General features: G+C 35.0%; 1 protein-coding gene across 2 annotated transcripts in view; it reads right to left on the bottom strand.

The window, feature by feature from the left end:
- LOC143253826 (uncharacterized) overlaps nucleotides 1-17,399 on the bottom strand; it is a 45,333-nt gene that overhangs the window by 17,393 nt on the left and 10,541 nt on the right. The window contains exons 1-3 of one of the 2 annotated variants that reach the window (XM_076508243.1): nucleotides 3,161-3,422; nucleotides 2,233-2,339; nucleotides 1,306-1,867 (exon numbers count right to left, since the gene is read on the bottom strand). In XM_076508243.1, coding sequence (XP_076364358.1) covers nucleotides 1,306-1,867; nucleotides 2,233-2,327 — 657 coding nt within the window. In that variant the 5' untranslated portion in view covers nucleotides 2,328-2,339; nucleotides 3,161-3,422. Of the gene's footprint in view, nucleotides 1-1,305; nucleotides 1,868-2,232; nucleotides 2,340-3,160; nucleotides 3,423-17,399 lie in introns of those variants that run through there. The other variant, XM_076508244.1, reaches the window with a different exon arrangement.

The following is a 17,399-nucleotide window of genomic DNA, read 5'->3' as shown; positions in this document are numbered from 1 at the left end:
AATCTGACCAACGATATAACACAAGGTCATGTTCGTATAATAATGTAACGCAACGCTATATTCCGTTACCATAAATTATATATAACGTGAATACTTTTCCGAACGTGAAAGTTTCTTTGTTTTAAAGTTCTATTTCATTTTCTATCACTTGATTAAAAGAAGAAAGAAGCGTTAACATTAAGAAGGGAACTAATAACACATTGATACTTATTATACACACGTCTACAAGTTTTGGTTATTTGTGGTTTACCTGTCCAGATTGTGAATCCAAGGATTAACGGTTCACAATCCTCACTTTGGGTGCATGTAGTGGTCATTTCCCATTATTCTGTTAGGTGAGAATAGCCCAAGAGTGGACGATGATGCTGTTGACCGCATCCTCCATCTTCCTCTTGTGCATAAGTCGAAGTTAGAAGCGCCGGTTTGGCCAGGTGGATAAGGCACTCGACTCGTAATCTGAGAGTCGCGGGTTCGAATACCCATCAAAACAAAACATGTTCGTTCTTTTAGTCGTGGATGGCGTTATAATGTGCGATCAATACCACTATTCGTTAGTAAAGGAGTAGTCCAAGAGTTGGCGGTAGATGGTGATGACTAGCTGCCTTCCCTCTACTCATACACTGCTAAATTAGGGATGGCTAGCGCAGATAGCCCTCGTGTAGTTTTGCGCAAAATTCAAAAAACAAACCAACAGAGTGGAGCGAAAGCACGTGCATCTCCCAGTTTTCTAGAATATTCGTTATGCAATCATAATTATTATGCAGGTTATGCGACATAATCAGTCGTATTGATCTAGATTTATTGTTATGTTTGTATTAGTAACCATGATTTTTATATGACTGACGAAAATAACATATTTCTACTGCCGAAGAAATGGATTAACTTGTTCTAATTTTTATAGTTTTTAAACATTTGGTTTCCAAGACAACTTGGAACACCAATATGTTTTCTGCATTGAGGTATTAGCGTTATTTGAATGTCTTTTTCATATAAACGAAGAGTTTTACTGCTTATTAAACCAAGGTATTTTTATTTTCTTTTTCATTTTAACTTAAAGCAAGTAATTTAATCCTTTTATATGTAGAAAACTTATAATGCTTAAATTTCGTGTTTGGTACCTGCAGTGGGCACGGCGTAGATGACACTTTGTGCAGCTTTGCGCTTAAGACAAATAAAATTTTACTCTAATTGTTAGTTGGTTGTTTGACATTTTTGCCGCAAAGCAACCAAGCAAATTATTGTATTGTTTTACGTATTTTTACCAGTACAAATGCTAAGACTAGACAAGTTTAAAGATAGGCTTACGTAACAAAAGATGTTTCCTTCTTTGACCAAGGGCACCAATTCTCTTGATTTACGTATTTTACCAGTAGAGACACTAAGACTAGACAAGTTGATTTCTAATTGGTTTGTTTCAGGAAACTTGAACTGGACCACTGCATTATCAAATTTTGGGGGTGGACTGCGAATTAGGAGGGAATGAAAATCATCTGCACTTAATGCATCGTCTTTTCTCTTGTCTTTGTTCTGAACTAATATTTCTTGGTCAGATTCGGAAAGGGGAATGAACGTATCATCTGAAACCATCTCATTATCTTCGTGAGTTAAGAGTCTTTTCTGAAGAATTGGATTGTCTTGGCGGGACAACTCAAGTGCCACCATGTCGTCTGCTGGAGTATTTTCTTGTTGAAGAAACGCGTGTGGCTGATGGAACGCAATCAGTGTTGATGGCTGTTTTTTTTGCCCCTCCTCCCAGATCGGCAGTAAATCAGTACTATCAGGGGTAATATTCGGTTGTGTACCAATATATTCGGATGTTTCTTCGCTCGTATCTGTCAGTTTAGCTTCTGGGTCCTTTGTTTTCTTTCTTGAATTAGGAAAAAATACAAATAATCAGATGTTTCTGGTAAACAGATGTCTTCTTACATAAGTAGGTTATACGCTGTTGATATTAACTTAAAGTTAATCCGTTGTTTACAGATAACTCACTTTAAACCAGGGATTTGAAAATATTTTCAAGTTGGATTTTTCACTTCTTGGGGATGTTTCTAAACTGATACCGAACATTCAGGCAATGTTGTTTTTTTATTTCATTTATTAATGTTTCGGTTTACCACTACCAGGATAATGGCAGTATTAATTGAGCTAAACTTATATACTAAATAACAAAACAAAAGAAGTAGATATTGTAACTTAATTTTTAACCAAGAATTAAAAAAAAAAGTTTTATACCGAAATATACTGGAAAAGAAATCATAAGGTTTCCTTCGAGTTGCCGATCTTGCACTGCCTTCTGGTGATGAATGCTCTGTGCCAAACTGAAGCATCTTCCCAGGTTTCTGTTTAGTCAACAGATAAAAATGAACATATATTTTTAACTCTTGTTAAACTGGAGTAAAAAAAGACTTACACAAAGGTTTAATTTAATTGTTTTTTAAGTGGAATTTAAATATTAGTAATTAAAACAAAACATTATTTATTCTACCAAATCTATAATCCGAATGACCCAGTCGTTACATTCCGCCACTCTTCAATTGCTTCTCGAACAACTAAGCTCAATGTCACCAACTGTCTTGTTTTACGGTCTGATTTATTTCATCCAATTAGAACTATCAGCAAAACTGAATTTGCGCAGCCCCCATTTTGTTTATTTCCTGGAAAGAAACCGTTTCTGAAATGATAACATTTATGAAAAGAAAAACAAAACTGCCAAGCACACGTGTATAACATTAGGACTTATCTTAGCTCCTCGCATGTTCCGATTAACCTTCTGTGAAAAATTTTCAATGTCGCGTTAGCTCTTCCTAAACAGTTGATACTGACACCAGGTGTTTTCGGTTTTTACAAACTTTAAGGTAGAATACAACCACTTAGTTTTTAGGGTTACTAAAACTACATATTGTTTCGTATTTATTGTGGGTTAAATCCTTGGTTATAAAATATTTAGTACAGGCATTATTAAACCCATGGGGGCAGGTCCATTAAAGTATTACACAACTGAGAACTTATTCAACGATCCCCATTCTTCAGTACCTGTCGCTTACCTAACAGGCACTAACTCTGAAAACTCATATCCCATGATGCCTCAAATGAACAATACCTTGTCACACTTGTGTTTAGTAATCTTGATTTAAAGTAATGATGATATCCAGTTATATACCTGATTTCAAAAGATCCAGAGTTGTAGCAGTATTCCCTTGAGAAACATTGCCACTTCAGATGTGACTCTTTGACTTCTATTTCTCAAACCACATATTCTTACTCTCCATAACGCTACAGATGACGTCTTTACAACCGCATAACAGTACACTATTCCTCTCTCGCTCTAGAGATTCGTAACAATACACTTCAAGTCTGTGTACAGGGTATTCTCGGCAAAATTTTCTGCCATCTGTTGGTTGATATTAGAACTCAGCTTTATCTGCTACATCGAATTTATCGATTTCTCCGCGAATAAATGACTATCATTTGTTCCGTCACCGTTTAGTGAAATACCTTTTCTTTATGGTTCGATTGTTTTGCGCTCTCCTGTCAGTGAGAACTAACGCTTTCTATCTGAAGCTAATACTACTAGCGCGTTCAGTCTGAAACTAATGTACTTTAACGTGTTCAGTCCTAATCTAATGTAACTAACGCGTTCGATCGGAAACTGACGTATTTAACTCGTTCAGTCTGAAACTAATGTATTTAGCACGTTCAATTCAAATCTAATGTAACTAATGTATTTAACGCGTTAAGTCTGAAGCTAAGGTGACTATCCCGTTCAATTTGCAATTAATGTAACTAACGCTTGCAGTTTGAAGCTAATGTATTTAACACGTTTAGTCTAAAACTAATGTAAGTAACGCATTCAATCTGAAGCTAATGTATTTAACGCGTTTAGTCCGAGACTAGTATAACTAATGCGTTCAGTCTGAAGCTAAAGTATGCGCTAGCTTTTCTAAATAACAAATGCTACATAATTTTAGCATTTAAATAATTTATCTTGCAGCGATAATTGTAAAGGTGGAAAAGACTAAATCAGTTTATTTTCACTGTAATGAAAGTGAAAACAGTGTCGGTGTCAAGCTAGAAACACGCGAGTTTCAAACTGATAGTACAGACAGGATCTACGTATTTCTGATTGGCCATTAATAAACCTTAATGGATATATTACCGTTTAAAAGTCGGTGAATATGCGTGGTATTTTGTTTTTCATAAAACCTCGTCACCGAACGGGTCTGTGCCAAGTTTAGAGACTTACAACTCAGAAATCAGGGCTCGATTTTCCCGCGCTAGCCACAAGAGACAGTCCAAGGTAGTTTTGCTCTGAAACAAACCATGGAGGATGTTTTTGACATAATAAAAAACAAGACATATATGTGGATGATAAGAATCACTTGATAGAATGTTTAAGATTTCTAGTAAGACATGTTAGACATTTCTTCCTCTAATTTTGTTTATTACAACTTTTATGCACAGCGATATTCTAGAATGTGAACGTTTTCATTGTTCAGAAAAAAGAAGCCTCAGTTACGTTACGTGGTGACCTCTAACGGTTAAAACCGGAAAGTATGCCTGTAATTGAGTGATCGCAAGAAATATCAATATTTTGAAGTTATTTTAAGATGGAGTTTTTAATCTACACCGATGGAAGTCCAAAAGGTGTGAAATCATCAACGAATGGCATAGGAGGTGTTCCACGTGCTGTTCTTGTAATTCGAAATTAGTTTGGATTAACAGCAAGGTTGACTCAACTTTCTTATGGTTTGAGAGTTATCTTCTTAGACAAAAGTACATTATTTTGTAAAGAGAGCTAAACTTGTTGAAATACTCTATCAAATTCGTTTTCTGTCACATCTGAGTCTAATTTGTTTTCTTATTGACTCCTCCTTCCTCCAGCGGCAAGTCTAGGAAAGCTTTGAAATATAATGTTAATTATTATATTTGTCGTAACATGTGGTATTATAGTCCTAGCCATGTCGGCTGTATGAAACTGGTTTGTTTTCGTAATGTCTTGATATTACTTGACTTGTTTTGAATTTCACGAAAAGCTACACGAGAGCTGTCTGCATTAGCCGTCCCTAGTTTAACATTGAAAGACTAAAGGGAAGAAAGCTAATTAACGCCACCCAATTCTTGGGCTACTCTTTTACCAACAAACAGTTGGATTGACTGTAAATTTATAACGACCCGCGACTGAAAAGGCGAGTACGTGCGGTGACGGGGATTCGAAACTGCAGCCTGAATATTGCCAATCGATCACTCTAACCACCAGGACATTCCAGGCTTTTGTAATATATTTGATACAGATTTGCACAAGCATCTACGTCCACAGCCAGCTGCAGGTAACGAGAAACTTAAAACCAAATAAAAAAGCTACAGTTAAAAAACCAAATAATAAAGTTACAGATTTAACAAATATCTCAAAATAACTGTAACTAGTTTATCTGTTTATGTAACCGGTGGAAACTACTTTCTGTAACATTTGTAAAAAAATATCGAGTGTGGAGGTTTAATTATTTCTTTTGTAATTAAAACACCTTGAATTGTTTTTATTTCATTGGCTTAGCAGTAAGCTGTTAACACTAGAATTCGACGTTCGAATCTCATAGAACAGACGTTGTATTGCGTAGCTAGCTCTGCGACAAAACAAAAACATATTTTTGGTTCGATTGTGTGATGGATATCATACATCTAGTTAAGCTCGTAGCTTTCCACTCAAAATTTCAAACAAACATTTCGCTTGGCGCGTGCACAGACTCGTGAAACAACTTTCAGTGTTGACTATGACACGTGCTTGCGTGAGTCCAATTATTTTAAAACAGACTCTTTTTTTTTCTTTTACTTCTTTTATCTTCGAATGATTTGGGTGCTGTGTTACGATCGGACTTAAATTGTATTAAAACTGTTAATGAAATGGTTCTTTAATCTAATAATAATACTTTTAAAATAAAGCACCAGGTGGGGTATGTTTATCCTTAATTAATATTTGTGTAACAGTCGACGGTTTTAAAGAATTTCAAGTCGGTTTAGTAAGTAAATTGTTTGGTAAACCAGTTTTTACCTTCTATCCTTCTGGTTTACTTTTGTGTGTTATGTTGTTATGAAAACATACCCAAGGACTACTACATTCTAACCCCCAGGGACAAGACGTTCATTAGTCATATCATACCCGCTTTTCAAACTATTGTTCTTAACAGTTCCCAATAAGACTTTGAGTTTTAATTCATTGTGTCGATCGGTCGTTATTACTAAAATTTCTAGTTTTATTCACATACAATCTCAAGTAAGTTTAAAGTTAAAACTGTTGAACAATTAATCAAATTACTGATAGGCTTCGAAAAGAAAGTTATGGTTTTGTTGTTCATAACATTTGTTATTTAAGTCAAAAGGTAAAATAATGTAAGGTCGTTAATAGCTGCGCCATGCCCAGCATGGTCAGGTGGTTAAGGCGCTTGACTCGTAATCCGAGGGTCGCGGATTCGAATCTCCGCCACACTAAATATGCTCGCCCTTTCAGCCGTGGGGACGTTATAATGTAACGGTCAATCCCACTATTCGTTGATAAAAGAGTAGTCCAAGAGTTGACGGTGGGTGGTAATGACTAGCTCCTTACATCCCTAAATTAGGAACGGCTAGCGTAGATAGCCTTCGTGCAACTTTGCGCGAAATTTAAAATCAACAAAGCTGCGTCATTGTTAGACTGCTTTAGAGCTTTTCGCAAAAACTTGTACAAGGCCCAGCTGCATAGTGGAATTTGACAAACACTCACTAGGGACCCATAGTTCGAACCACGTTTTTTTTTTTTTTTTTGCTTCAATAGAAACCATGTAAACGTGGATTCATTGTTCGGACACGCTACCAAAGGGCCATGCCCAACTCTTATTATTATTATTTGTCTCAGGTTAACAGCCTCTAGTAATATTCGAACTTTGAGTTCTAATTTCACTGTGATATCTCAGCTAGCATATTTCTCTTAACATTCCTTACTGGCGGATTAAACGCACAACTTTTTGTAATCTGTGTTGTGATTGGTCGATTAGATTCATTTCTTCCCGCAATGCCTCAACTACCGTGTTATAATTGGTCACTGTGTGATTTAAATTATGAAAATAAAAAACAGAGAAAACAAAAGTTTTAGTATTTCATCTCACTATACATTTATCTTACGTGCTGAGATTATTACATATTTCTGGGTCAGCGGAAAGTTTACGGAATAACATCTCTGAAATCCGAGTTTTGATTCCCCGCAGTTAACTCTTTGTGAAGTAACAAAACCTTGTCTAATTACTTTGTATTAATACATTCCGTATCGCCAAGTAGTCATTACGTCTAGAGAGAAATTCTCTGATTCAATGTTTGTTTATTGCATGAGTTTTTCGATTGTTTGTCCTTGTGGAACGTCAGTAAGTCTACGGATTTACAACTGTAAAATTAGGGGTTCCATTTCCCTCGGTGGATACAGCAGATGGCCCGATGTGGCTTTGCTACAAGAGAAATACAAATATACATTCGATTGTTTGATTAATTAAACGCAGAGGGCTTATAACACTAAAAACCCATAGGTTAAGCAGAACACAGATAGCCCATTGTGTATTTTAACAAAAAAAGCAAGCAGAAAAAACAAACATGCAAAGCTGGACAATGGGCCATTTGCATTCTGTCCACTGTATTTTAGTTGTTTAAACCCTCATACTCACTACTAAACCATTGTAAGGTTTAGTACTAGGAGCTTTAAAGAAGTGATTGTTTTAAGCGCATATAACTTAATTGTGTCGCTACAAATTTAGTGTTTGTTGAAAGAGATAAAATGTTGTGTGTCAAACCACCAAGAAGTTTACCACAGATGTTTATATATACTATTGTCAATACAACGTTTCGGACAATAGTCTCTTTTCCTTCCTTCATTACAACGAATTAAACATAAATTGATCACTTCTGAAGATAGCTTTGTTTCATCATTCGTTGGCTTTTCGACTTTTCTTTCGCCCCTCCCATTCTCCAGAACGTAAAAGCTATGTGGAATTTTCAGGGAAAATAATCGGGCGTGTAGCAATACAGTTGTCATGGGAACGCGACAAACGTTCGCGTGAATTACAAATGAGACATTACAGAGTGTTAGAATCTAAACACAAATAGTTCACGAATATTACATCAACTGATCGAGGGAATTGTCTTACTTTATTGACAGTTTCAATAACGACATCAGCCAGAAACTAAAACGTCGTCCCTCGACAGAAACAAGTAACAGCAATGTCATTAAAGCCAAAGCTCCACCATTTGATAATTTACACTCGTTTCACACGAAACACGCAGCTGATACAGACTTTACCGGAAATGGACACACACACACACACTTGTATCCTGGTGTGAATGTTTGGGTCTTTCTTAGAGGATGTGATAACTGGCAGTTTTCGTTGTATAACTTTGCACTTTAAACATATTTTGCCATTTTTAAATAAATATATCTAACAATTCCGAGTTTGGCAAACGACACGAGCTCATTCCATGAAAAAAATTGAGTTTCATTATCGGTTCACGAAAAGTCCATCAAGTGTTTCATTTCTCCAGAATTTGTTTAAATAAGCAAATTTGAAGAATAATTTCCACCCCTGTATATTTGATGTGACACAAGATGGATTTGAAAGTTTTTATAAAGTTTATCAGGCTTCAATAACTAATGTTCGCTTTAGTTAAGTTTGTGTAGTGCAATGAAGCAAATTAGACTTCAATAACTAATGTTCGGTTTAGTTAGGTTTGTGTGGTTCAATGAAGTAAATCAGACTTCAATAACTAATGTTCGGTTTAGTTAGGTTTGTGTGGTTCAATGAAGTAAATCAGACTTCAATAACTAAAGTTCGCTTTAGTTAAGTTTGTGTAGTTTCAATGAAGTAAATCAGACTTCAATAACTAATGTTCGGTTTAGTTAGGTTTGTGTGGTTCAATGAAGTAAATAAGACTTCGATAACTAAAGCTATTGTAAGAGACAGACACTAGGACATTTGTCTACTTGTACTATACTGTACTGGTTGTAGACAGCTATTGTAAGAGACAAACATTAGGACACTTGTCTACTTGTAATATACTGTACTGGTTGTAGACAGCTATTGTAAGAGACAAACATTAAGACATTTGTCTACTTGTACTATACTGTACTGGTTGTAGACAGCTATTGTAAGAGGCAAACATTACAACACTTGTCTACTTGTACTATACTGTACTGGTTGTAGACAGCTATTGTAAGAGGCAAACATTACAACACTTGTCTACTTGTACTATACTGTACTGGTTGTAGACAGCTATTGTAAGAGACAGACACTAGGACATTTGTCTACTTGTACTATACTGTACTGGTTATAGACAGCTATTGTAAGAGACAGACACTAGGACATTTGTCTACTTGTAATATACTGTACTGGTTATAGACAGCTATTGTAAGAGACAGACACTAGGACATTTGTCTACTTGTAATATACTGTACTGGTTGTAGACAGCTATTGTAAGAGACAGACACTAGGACATTTGTCTACTTGTACTATACTATACTACATTTCTACACTGATTACACAGTGCCTTCAAACATGTGATCAGCTATCGGTCAGTTTATTTGTGAACCTGATGATGACAAAAGGCGGTCGAAATGCTGTTTGCTCTTCTACATAGTGCTTTTTCTACTCATACCATATGTTTTTATATATATATATGTTCAACAAACATAAAAACATGTAGTCAATCACCATTGATAGATGGCAGCACTCTAGACTATAGCACGTGAAATAAAAAATATGGATAAATTAGTATTATAATCTATGTTTTCCTGGATTAGATAACAATATTTATAAACACCAGGGATATCTGTGATTATAGTTTAGTAGTTATGATTTTTTCACAAACAAAGTCAGGTTATTATTATTAATATTAGCTGTTCTATGATTAAAATATTTTTTTACCCTACAATGTTTTCATCGCTAAATTATGATTTTTTTTCAATAATATTTACATATTTGTAACTTCCGAATAACGGACGTATTGAAAACACGTAGAACCATTCTATACTTCAATCATAAAATTATCTTTAAAACGAATCAACAAAAATCAAACCTGTTCACCGTGTTTGGTGGGATTAACGTATAAAATCTAAACGTATAAAATGTCAGTCCATAGTGCTGACACTAGGGCAATGGAGGAGATACGAACTTGTTTAATAACGGAATTTGTAACGAGAGATAAACTTGGTGGAAATTAGCCAACCAAGTTTCTTTTATCCTTGAAAAAAATGCGTTCGTTTATGTGTACCTTATAAGAACAGCCTGGTTTGAGATAAGGCTTTCTTTTCATAAAAATGAGAAGGTGTTTTTCATATTTATCGATGTATTGCAGGACTAAAACTCCTACTAATTCCCTCGTTATCTCCCTTTATCCTGAGGTGTAATTTTTTTATTCTTAGAATAGTCGCTTTTAGTCTCAGGGGCTTCAAAAACGCCATATAGTATACTTTTTATTTTGCTATTAACGATCATAAAGCGATTCGTTCTTTTTTTGTCTTTTTTAAGTACTATTTGATAACTTTTTTTACAAAAATTCAGTTATATATTCTGTGTATATAATACTGTTTTTATTCATATTCACTGTGTGTTTCTATATAGAGCTAGACTTTATTTTTATTTTTTCATAATGCGTAGTTCTCTCAGTTCTGAAAGTAACATCGTATGGGTTTCTTATTATTTAAAAAACCTTAAGAAGATGTATTTGTCCTGAACATCGCAGAGAAGCCACTGTTCAGGTGTTTGGCTAATTTAAACATTAAATATGTGATTAAACAACTCGAGCTCGAGATAACGTGTAAGTTATATAAATTAGTACGTGTTTCGAAACCGAAGTCTGTGGTATGATCTAAGGCTGGCGTTGATATCCCATACCAAAAGCTACGACACTGATAACAGTTATCTTTTGACAATGGATGATTTTTAAGACCAACTTCCCGTTGTATAGTGTTAAAACCCATAAAATCAGAAACTTTTATAAGTCACGTAATAGCAACGTTTAAAACATTTTACAGGTGAAAAGCTGTGTACTATCAGTCGTTTGGTCGTTTAGTACAAATATAAACAGTTGGATATCTATTTTCTGCCGAGAGTGTGTTTTGAAACTCGAATTTTATTGTTGTAAGTTCCCAAAATTTCCAACAACAGCCTAAAGACTATCAGGTTTTTATTGTTGTTGTTTGTTGATCAGAAGATATCGGAACCTGAATTTTAACACCGGAGGGTAAGGGGTGGAGGGGCTTTTTTATTTCTAATTTTTGTCTTTGAACTTGAATTTAAGGGTCTACATTCACCTACACTTTTTATTTTATTTATATTCAAATTAAATAAAGAAATTTCATGAGCCAATATTTCTATAAATCTATCAGCAACCCAAAGTTTCAGGGCACGAAATCACCCAAAGTTTTAATAATTTTTAAATGAAAAAAATAAAACGGAAGCTTACATATTACCCTGTTTTTAATGTGTGGGATCTTAAAAAGCAAATAACAATTGCTGTAAATTTTCCTGTTTTTCTTCCATATTTGTAAAATAATGAGGTGATTTATATTTGTATCATTAATTTTCGAGTTTCCTGACAGATGACGCTACAAAATTAATTTCTGGGAATTTTTAGTGTAAGTTTGTTTTGTTTGTTTGTTTTTTGAAATTTCGCACAAAGCTACTCGAGGGCTATCTGTGCTAGCCGTCCCTAATTTAGCAGTGTAAGACTAGAGGGAAGGCAGCTAGTCATCACCACCCACCGCCAACTCTTGGGCTACTCTTTTACCAACGAATAGTGGGATTGACCGTACATTATACACCCCCACGGCTAGGAGGGCGAGCATGTTTAGCGCGACGCGGGCGCATTTAGTGTAAGAAAAGAAAATGAAAGGAAGAAATGCGTTTTAATACGTCAGGTCCAATTAGGTAATTTATATATATTTCCTCAATTAAACTTAGAAAGTATTTGATCATGTTTTAGGAGTCAAGTAGAATATATACTTTCCTTTATCTCGGAAATAGTCGGCTGTGGTGATCAGGAATCGTACAGCGACATCTTGTGGCCGATAAGATTATCCTTGATTTGTCATTTATGACTTTGAGAGCCAAGGTTAAACTAATACTTAACGAACAATTATTTTATTATAAGTCTCAGGTTACAATAAACAGGGGTTAATAAATACCAAGAAGCCTGTTGTTTGTAAAAACAAGTAATCGTTAAATCTTGGCGAGTACAAGAGATGAAGGCAGTTGCACAGTTATCTTTCCAAAAAAAGAAAATCAAGAAATAAATCTTCATTTTTAGCCGTGATAGTTGGTTCTTGTTGGGTTTTTTTTAACTGGTTTGAAAATATTCGTTTAGCAAAACAACCCATTTTCCTGTAGCTCAAATAATCTTCCATTCTACATGTGTGGATCAGTTAAAACGCTTTTCAACCCTCATTCCACATCGGAACAGCTGCATAATATTACTTTTGGATGTTAAGTGATTATGGGATATAAATTTGCCAATATAAGTGTGTGTATTTGAGCAGGCATAGATAAATGAAAGGTTTATAACAGATAGGCGTGTGTACTGATCGCGATAAAACGTAAGTAAAACTTATTAATTGAAAGAAAAGGAGAAATGTAAAAGAAATAATATCATTCTATAACCTGAAACTTTTGGTATTTAAGGGGTGGGCCAAACAACTTTTGTCTGTTAATAAGTAAAGAATACAAATTAAATATTAAAGTTAGGTTTAATAACGTTACACACCCACTAATCATAAAACGTCAACCAACCAATCAACCTCATAGGGTAACATACCACGCATGCGTCTTTTATCGCTGAGTCAGGCTTATCTAAGGGCTGCAGACCAGTGGTCTCGAAACGTCTGAAAGTCGTTTTTGCGGTTTGATTAGTTGCCAAAATACAGTGTAAACTCGGTCAATGATGTTTTCCTTTTTTATTTATCACATTCTGGTAGAAAGTTTTATCGTGCTTTCTTCGGAGCTGTATCGTTAGAATTGAAACCAAACAAGTTAAAAAACTTGTAACCAGATAGACCGACAGTCACGTACGCTTAATATGTATGAAGAAAAGAAATACGTGATATTTCTTACCAAGCTAGTACACTACTGACATTCTATCTTACCCACTAATCTTCTTTCTATCTCTCTTTATTTCTGGGGAAAGGACTGAAACATTGTTGTATAACCATTCAGACGTTAATAAACTCTGACGTAGAAACCCTGGGAAAAGGAGATAAACATTGTTGTATAACCATTAAGACGGTAATAAACTGACGTACAAGCCGTTGTACTTACAATGTAAACTGTTCATTGGTGTGTGTTCTAATGATATTCATTGGTATGTACAGTGTAAACTATTCACTGGTGTATACAGTGTCAGTTTGTGTACAGTGTAAACCATTCATTGTTGTATAGAGTGTCACACTTCGTCTACAGTGAAAACTATTCACTGGTGTATACACAGTCATACTTTGTATGCAGTGTAAACTATTCGCTGGTGTATACAGTGTCAGTTTGTGTACAGTATAACCCATTCTATGGTGTATACAGTGTCATACTTTATGTACAGTGTAAACTATTCATTAGTGTATACAGTGTCATACTTTGTGAGCAGTGTAAAATATTCACTGATTTATACAGTGTCATATTTTGTGAACAGTGTAAACTATTCACTGGTGTATACAGTGTCATACATTGTGTACAGTGTAAACTATTCACTGGTGTATACAGTGTCAGTTTGTGTACAGTGTAAACTATTCACTGGTGTATACAGTGTCAGTTTGTGTACAGTGTAAACTATTCACTAGTGTATACAGTGTCAGTTTGTGTACAGTGTAAACTATTCACTGGTGTATACAGTGTCAGTTTGTGTACAGTGTAAACTATTCACTAGTGTATACAGTGTCAATTTGTGTACAGTGTAAACTATTCACTAGTGTATACAGTCAGTTTGTGTGCAGTGTAAACTATTCACTAGTGTATACAGTCAGTTTGTGTACAGTGTAAACTATTCACTGGTGTATACAGTGTCAGTTTGTGTGCAGTGTAAACTATTCACTAGTGTATACAGTCAGTTTGTGTACAGTGTAAACTATTCACTGGTGTATACAGTGTCAGTTTGTGTACAGTGTAAACTATTCACTGGTGTATACAGTGTCAGTTTGTGTACAGTGTAAACTATTCACTGGTGTATACAGTGTCAGTTTGTGTACAGTGTAAACTATTCACTGGTGCATACAGTGTCAGTTTGTGTACAGTGTAAACTATTCACTGGTGTATACAGTGTCAGTTTGTGTACAGTGTAAACTATTCACTGGTGTATACAGTGTCAGTTTGTGTGCAGTGTAAACTATTCACTGGTGTATACAGTGTCAGTTTGTGTACAGTGTAAACTATTCACTGGTGTATACAGTCAGTTTGTGTACAGTGTAAACTATTCACTGGTGTATACAGTGTCAGTTTGTGTGCAGTGTAAACTATTCACTGGTGTATACAGTGTCAGTTTGTGTGCAGTGTAAACTATTCACTAGTGTATACAGTCAGTTTGTGTACAGTGTAAACTATTCACTGGTGTATACAGTGTCAGTTTGTGTGCAGTGTAAACTATTCACTGGTGTATACAGTGTCAGTTTGTGTGCAGTGTAAACTATTCACTGGTGTATATAATGTACACTCAGTGGTGTTTTTGGTTCAAAGGGTTTTGATGTCTGTAAAGAAATAATAAATAATTTAATATTGTTATAAGTGACAGACTAATAATAAATATTGTTACAAGTGACAGAGTTATGGTAAATACTGTTAGAACTCACAGGCTTACAGTATATAGTGTTACAGCTGACAGACTTATGGTAAATATTGTTACAACTGACAGACTTATAGTAAAAAATAGGTAAAGAACAAACAGTTAACTCTTTATAAATTTAGAAAGTTAAAGTATTAGAAGATGGCTTGGACTAATATTGGACACTGATTTACTTGAGTCATAGATACTAACATTAGAAAAGAACTACATGTTAGAAACCCAATGTTGGCATATAGTCTTGACTTGTAACTTCGCTGTGACATTTGTTACTTATTTGCTTAACCGCTATGACCTCATGATGTTCACTTGTTTGATTGTTTATGTTTTGTTTTTAGTTAAACACTGAGCTACACAATGAGTTATCTGTGCTGTGTTTACCATGGGTATTAAAATCCAGTTTTTAACGTTATAAGCCTCCAAAACTACCGCTGAAACAGGCGGGGGAAGAAACCTGTCTTGTTTACTCAGATTATTTGTATGTGACGAATAAACACGAAGTGAAACTTTTGAGAAATAAAACAGGTTATACGTCTTATTTAGGGCTGAAAAGATATCTATGTTGTCCCATAATTAGCTTGATTATATAGCCAACGTAAAAGTAGCCAAAAATATTTTATGGAGTGGGCAAAGACTTCCGTGCTCCCCTAAACCTCGTGCCATGGTAGGGTGAATCAATACACTAAGTAATAACCTATAACGACTATGTATAGCAGCACCATGTATTCGTTGAAAACCCCGTAGCACGGTTTTTAATGTGCTTTCCAGACCCAGAACGACTTCAGCTTCATGCCCCCACGTGTTTTCAAGGTTTCTGTTCCAAGGATAAAATAACAAAAATATTAATATGTAATAGAACAAATGAAGTTCGCAAACAGAATTTATGTGTCGCATTGGTCAACCTTCCTCTATTTACTGTTTGTTTCAGTGAAAAGTTCGTGATATTTATCGACTAAAGTTTTAATCAATACATTTTGTCACAATTTTTTCTCTAAATGGCTCAACGGCAGATTTACTGAATTATAACGCTAAAATCGGGGGTTTGATTCCTCGCTGCGTGCGTAGTATGACTTTGCTCTAAAACAACCAAACAAATCGATTTTTTTTTCATTTCACACCGTGAGTTTCCTGCGTATTGAACTAGGCTAACGAAAATGAGAAGTTAGTTATTGTTTGCAACACGATGGGCTATCTGTGCTCTGCTCTTCAAGGGTATCGAAACGCGGATTCTAGCGTTGTAAGTCCGCAAATATACCGATGTGCCACTGAAGAGGGGAGTTTCAAAATTTAGGCATAATGGATTGTGTAAAAAGTTAGGGTTAAAAAGACTAAAAAATGAAAGGAGATATTTGTTTAATTTAGAGTAGAGCCACATTGAGTTGTTGTGTCCACCGCAAGGAATAAATCCGGAGACATACTACTGGGAGAAGGTAAAAAATTGGGAGAGATTTAACACATGTTTCTGTTTATTTTGTCTATCCTAGAGTATGTTATCTGTCCTCTCGAAGCTCAGCATTATGTCTGTGGGCTTATAATACCAAAAATCAGGTTTCAATACCTGGGTTGGACAGAACACAGACAATCATTTGTGTTGATTTAATTGTATGTTACCCCACAAATGTCCATTCTACTAAGTTTCATCATGTATGTTACCCTGTTTTCTCTACACATAACTATAATTGTTTTATATATACATATATAACCATTTTTTAACTAATATCTTTTGCCACGTGGAAGAGCTACTTTTGTGGTTGACCTTCACGAATGGCTTGTCTCCTTTCTGTAAGGAAGTGCTTTAACTTCTGGATAGAAAAAAAAGAAAAAGAAAAACACAGATAAAACAGACTACAAAGTCTACCATGACGTCAGTAGCCTAGGGCATGTCGCTTGCATAATTTGAGTACGTGCAAAACTCGCATATTGATATAACATATGGTCGACAAACACGGTTTTGGCTGAGTTTGAAACTTATGGAAACGGAATTGAATTATACGGTAATACATCTATTTGTGTGTCTCTTTAACTCCTTTATTTCCGAATAACTTCAAACACAGAAAACTACATAATTAGGACGTTGGGAAACAATACCAATCAATCGTTCTTCCACAGGGAACCATAACAAACAACTTGGTGACAAGCATGTTATCGATTGATAAACCTGATTTAATATTTATTTTTAGCATCTTAAACACTTTGTTTGCTGAATAATTCGGGATAATAAAATAGAAGCATTTGTTCTACATATCCTTCAAATCTATACAGACGAGTAAGAGGCAACTAAAATCACTGGACACGTAAATACATTTGTTATTGAAAGACAATGAACAATTACCAGAATATACAAATAAGAAAAATTAAAGTTTTTTTTAATACATTTGTTTTCTGCATGATTTACAGAATACCAATAAAAGTAAGCGAAACTTGTTTTTGTTCAAATTTAACAGTTTAGATACATAAAAAATAAATTACGTTTTTATTAACCTAGAGATCTGTAACGACGATCATATATCAATTAGTCTCACAGGCAACACTAGACAAACAAATTGTCTGGATTGGATGAGAGTTCTCATATGTCG

The sequence above is a fragment of the Tachypleus tridentatus genome, chromosome 6, assembly GCF_004210375.1.
Source record: "Tachypleus tridentatus isolate NWPU-2018 chromosome 6, ASM421037v1, whole genome shotgun sequence".
Classification (NCBI taxonomy): domain Eukaryota; kingdom Metazoa; phylum Arthropoda; class Merostomata; order Xiphosura; family Limulidae; genus Tachypleus; species Tachypleus tridentatus.
Note: the sequence above shows the minus strand (reverse complement) of the source record. Positions and strands in the feature narration are given on the sequence as shown.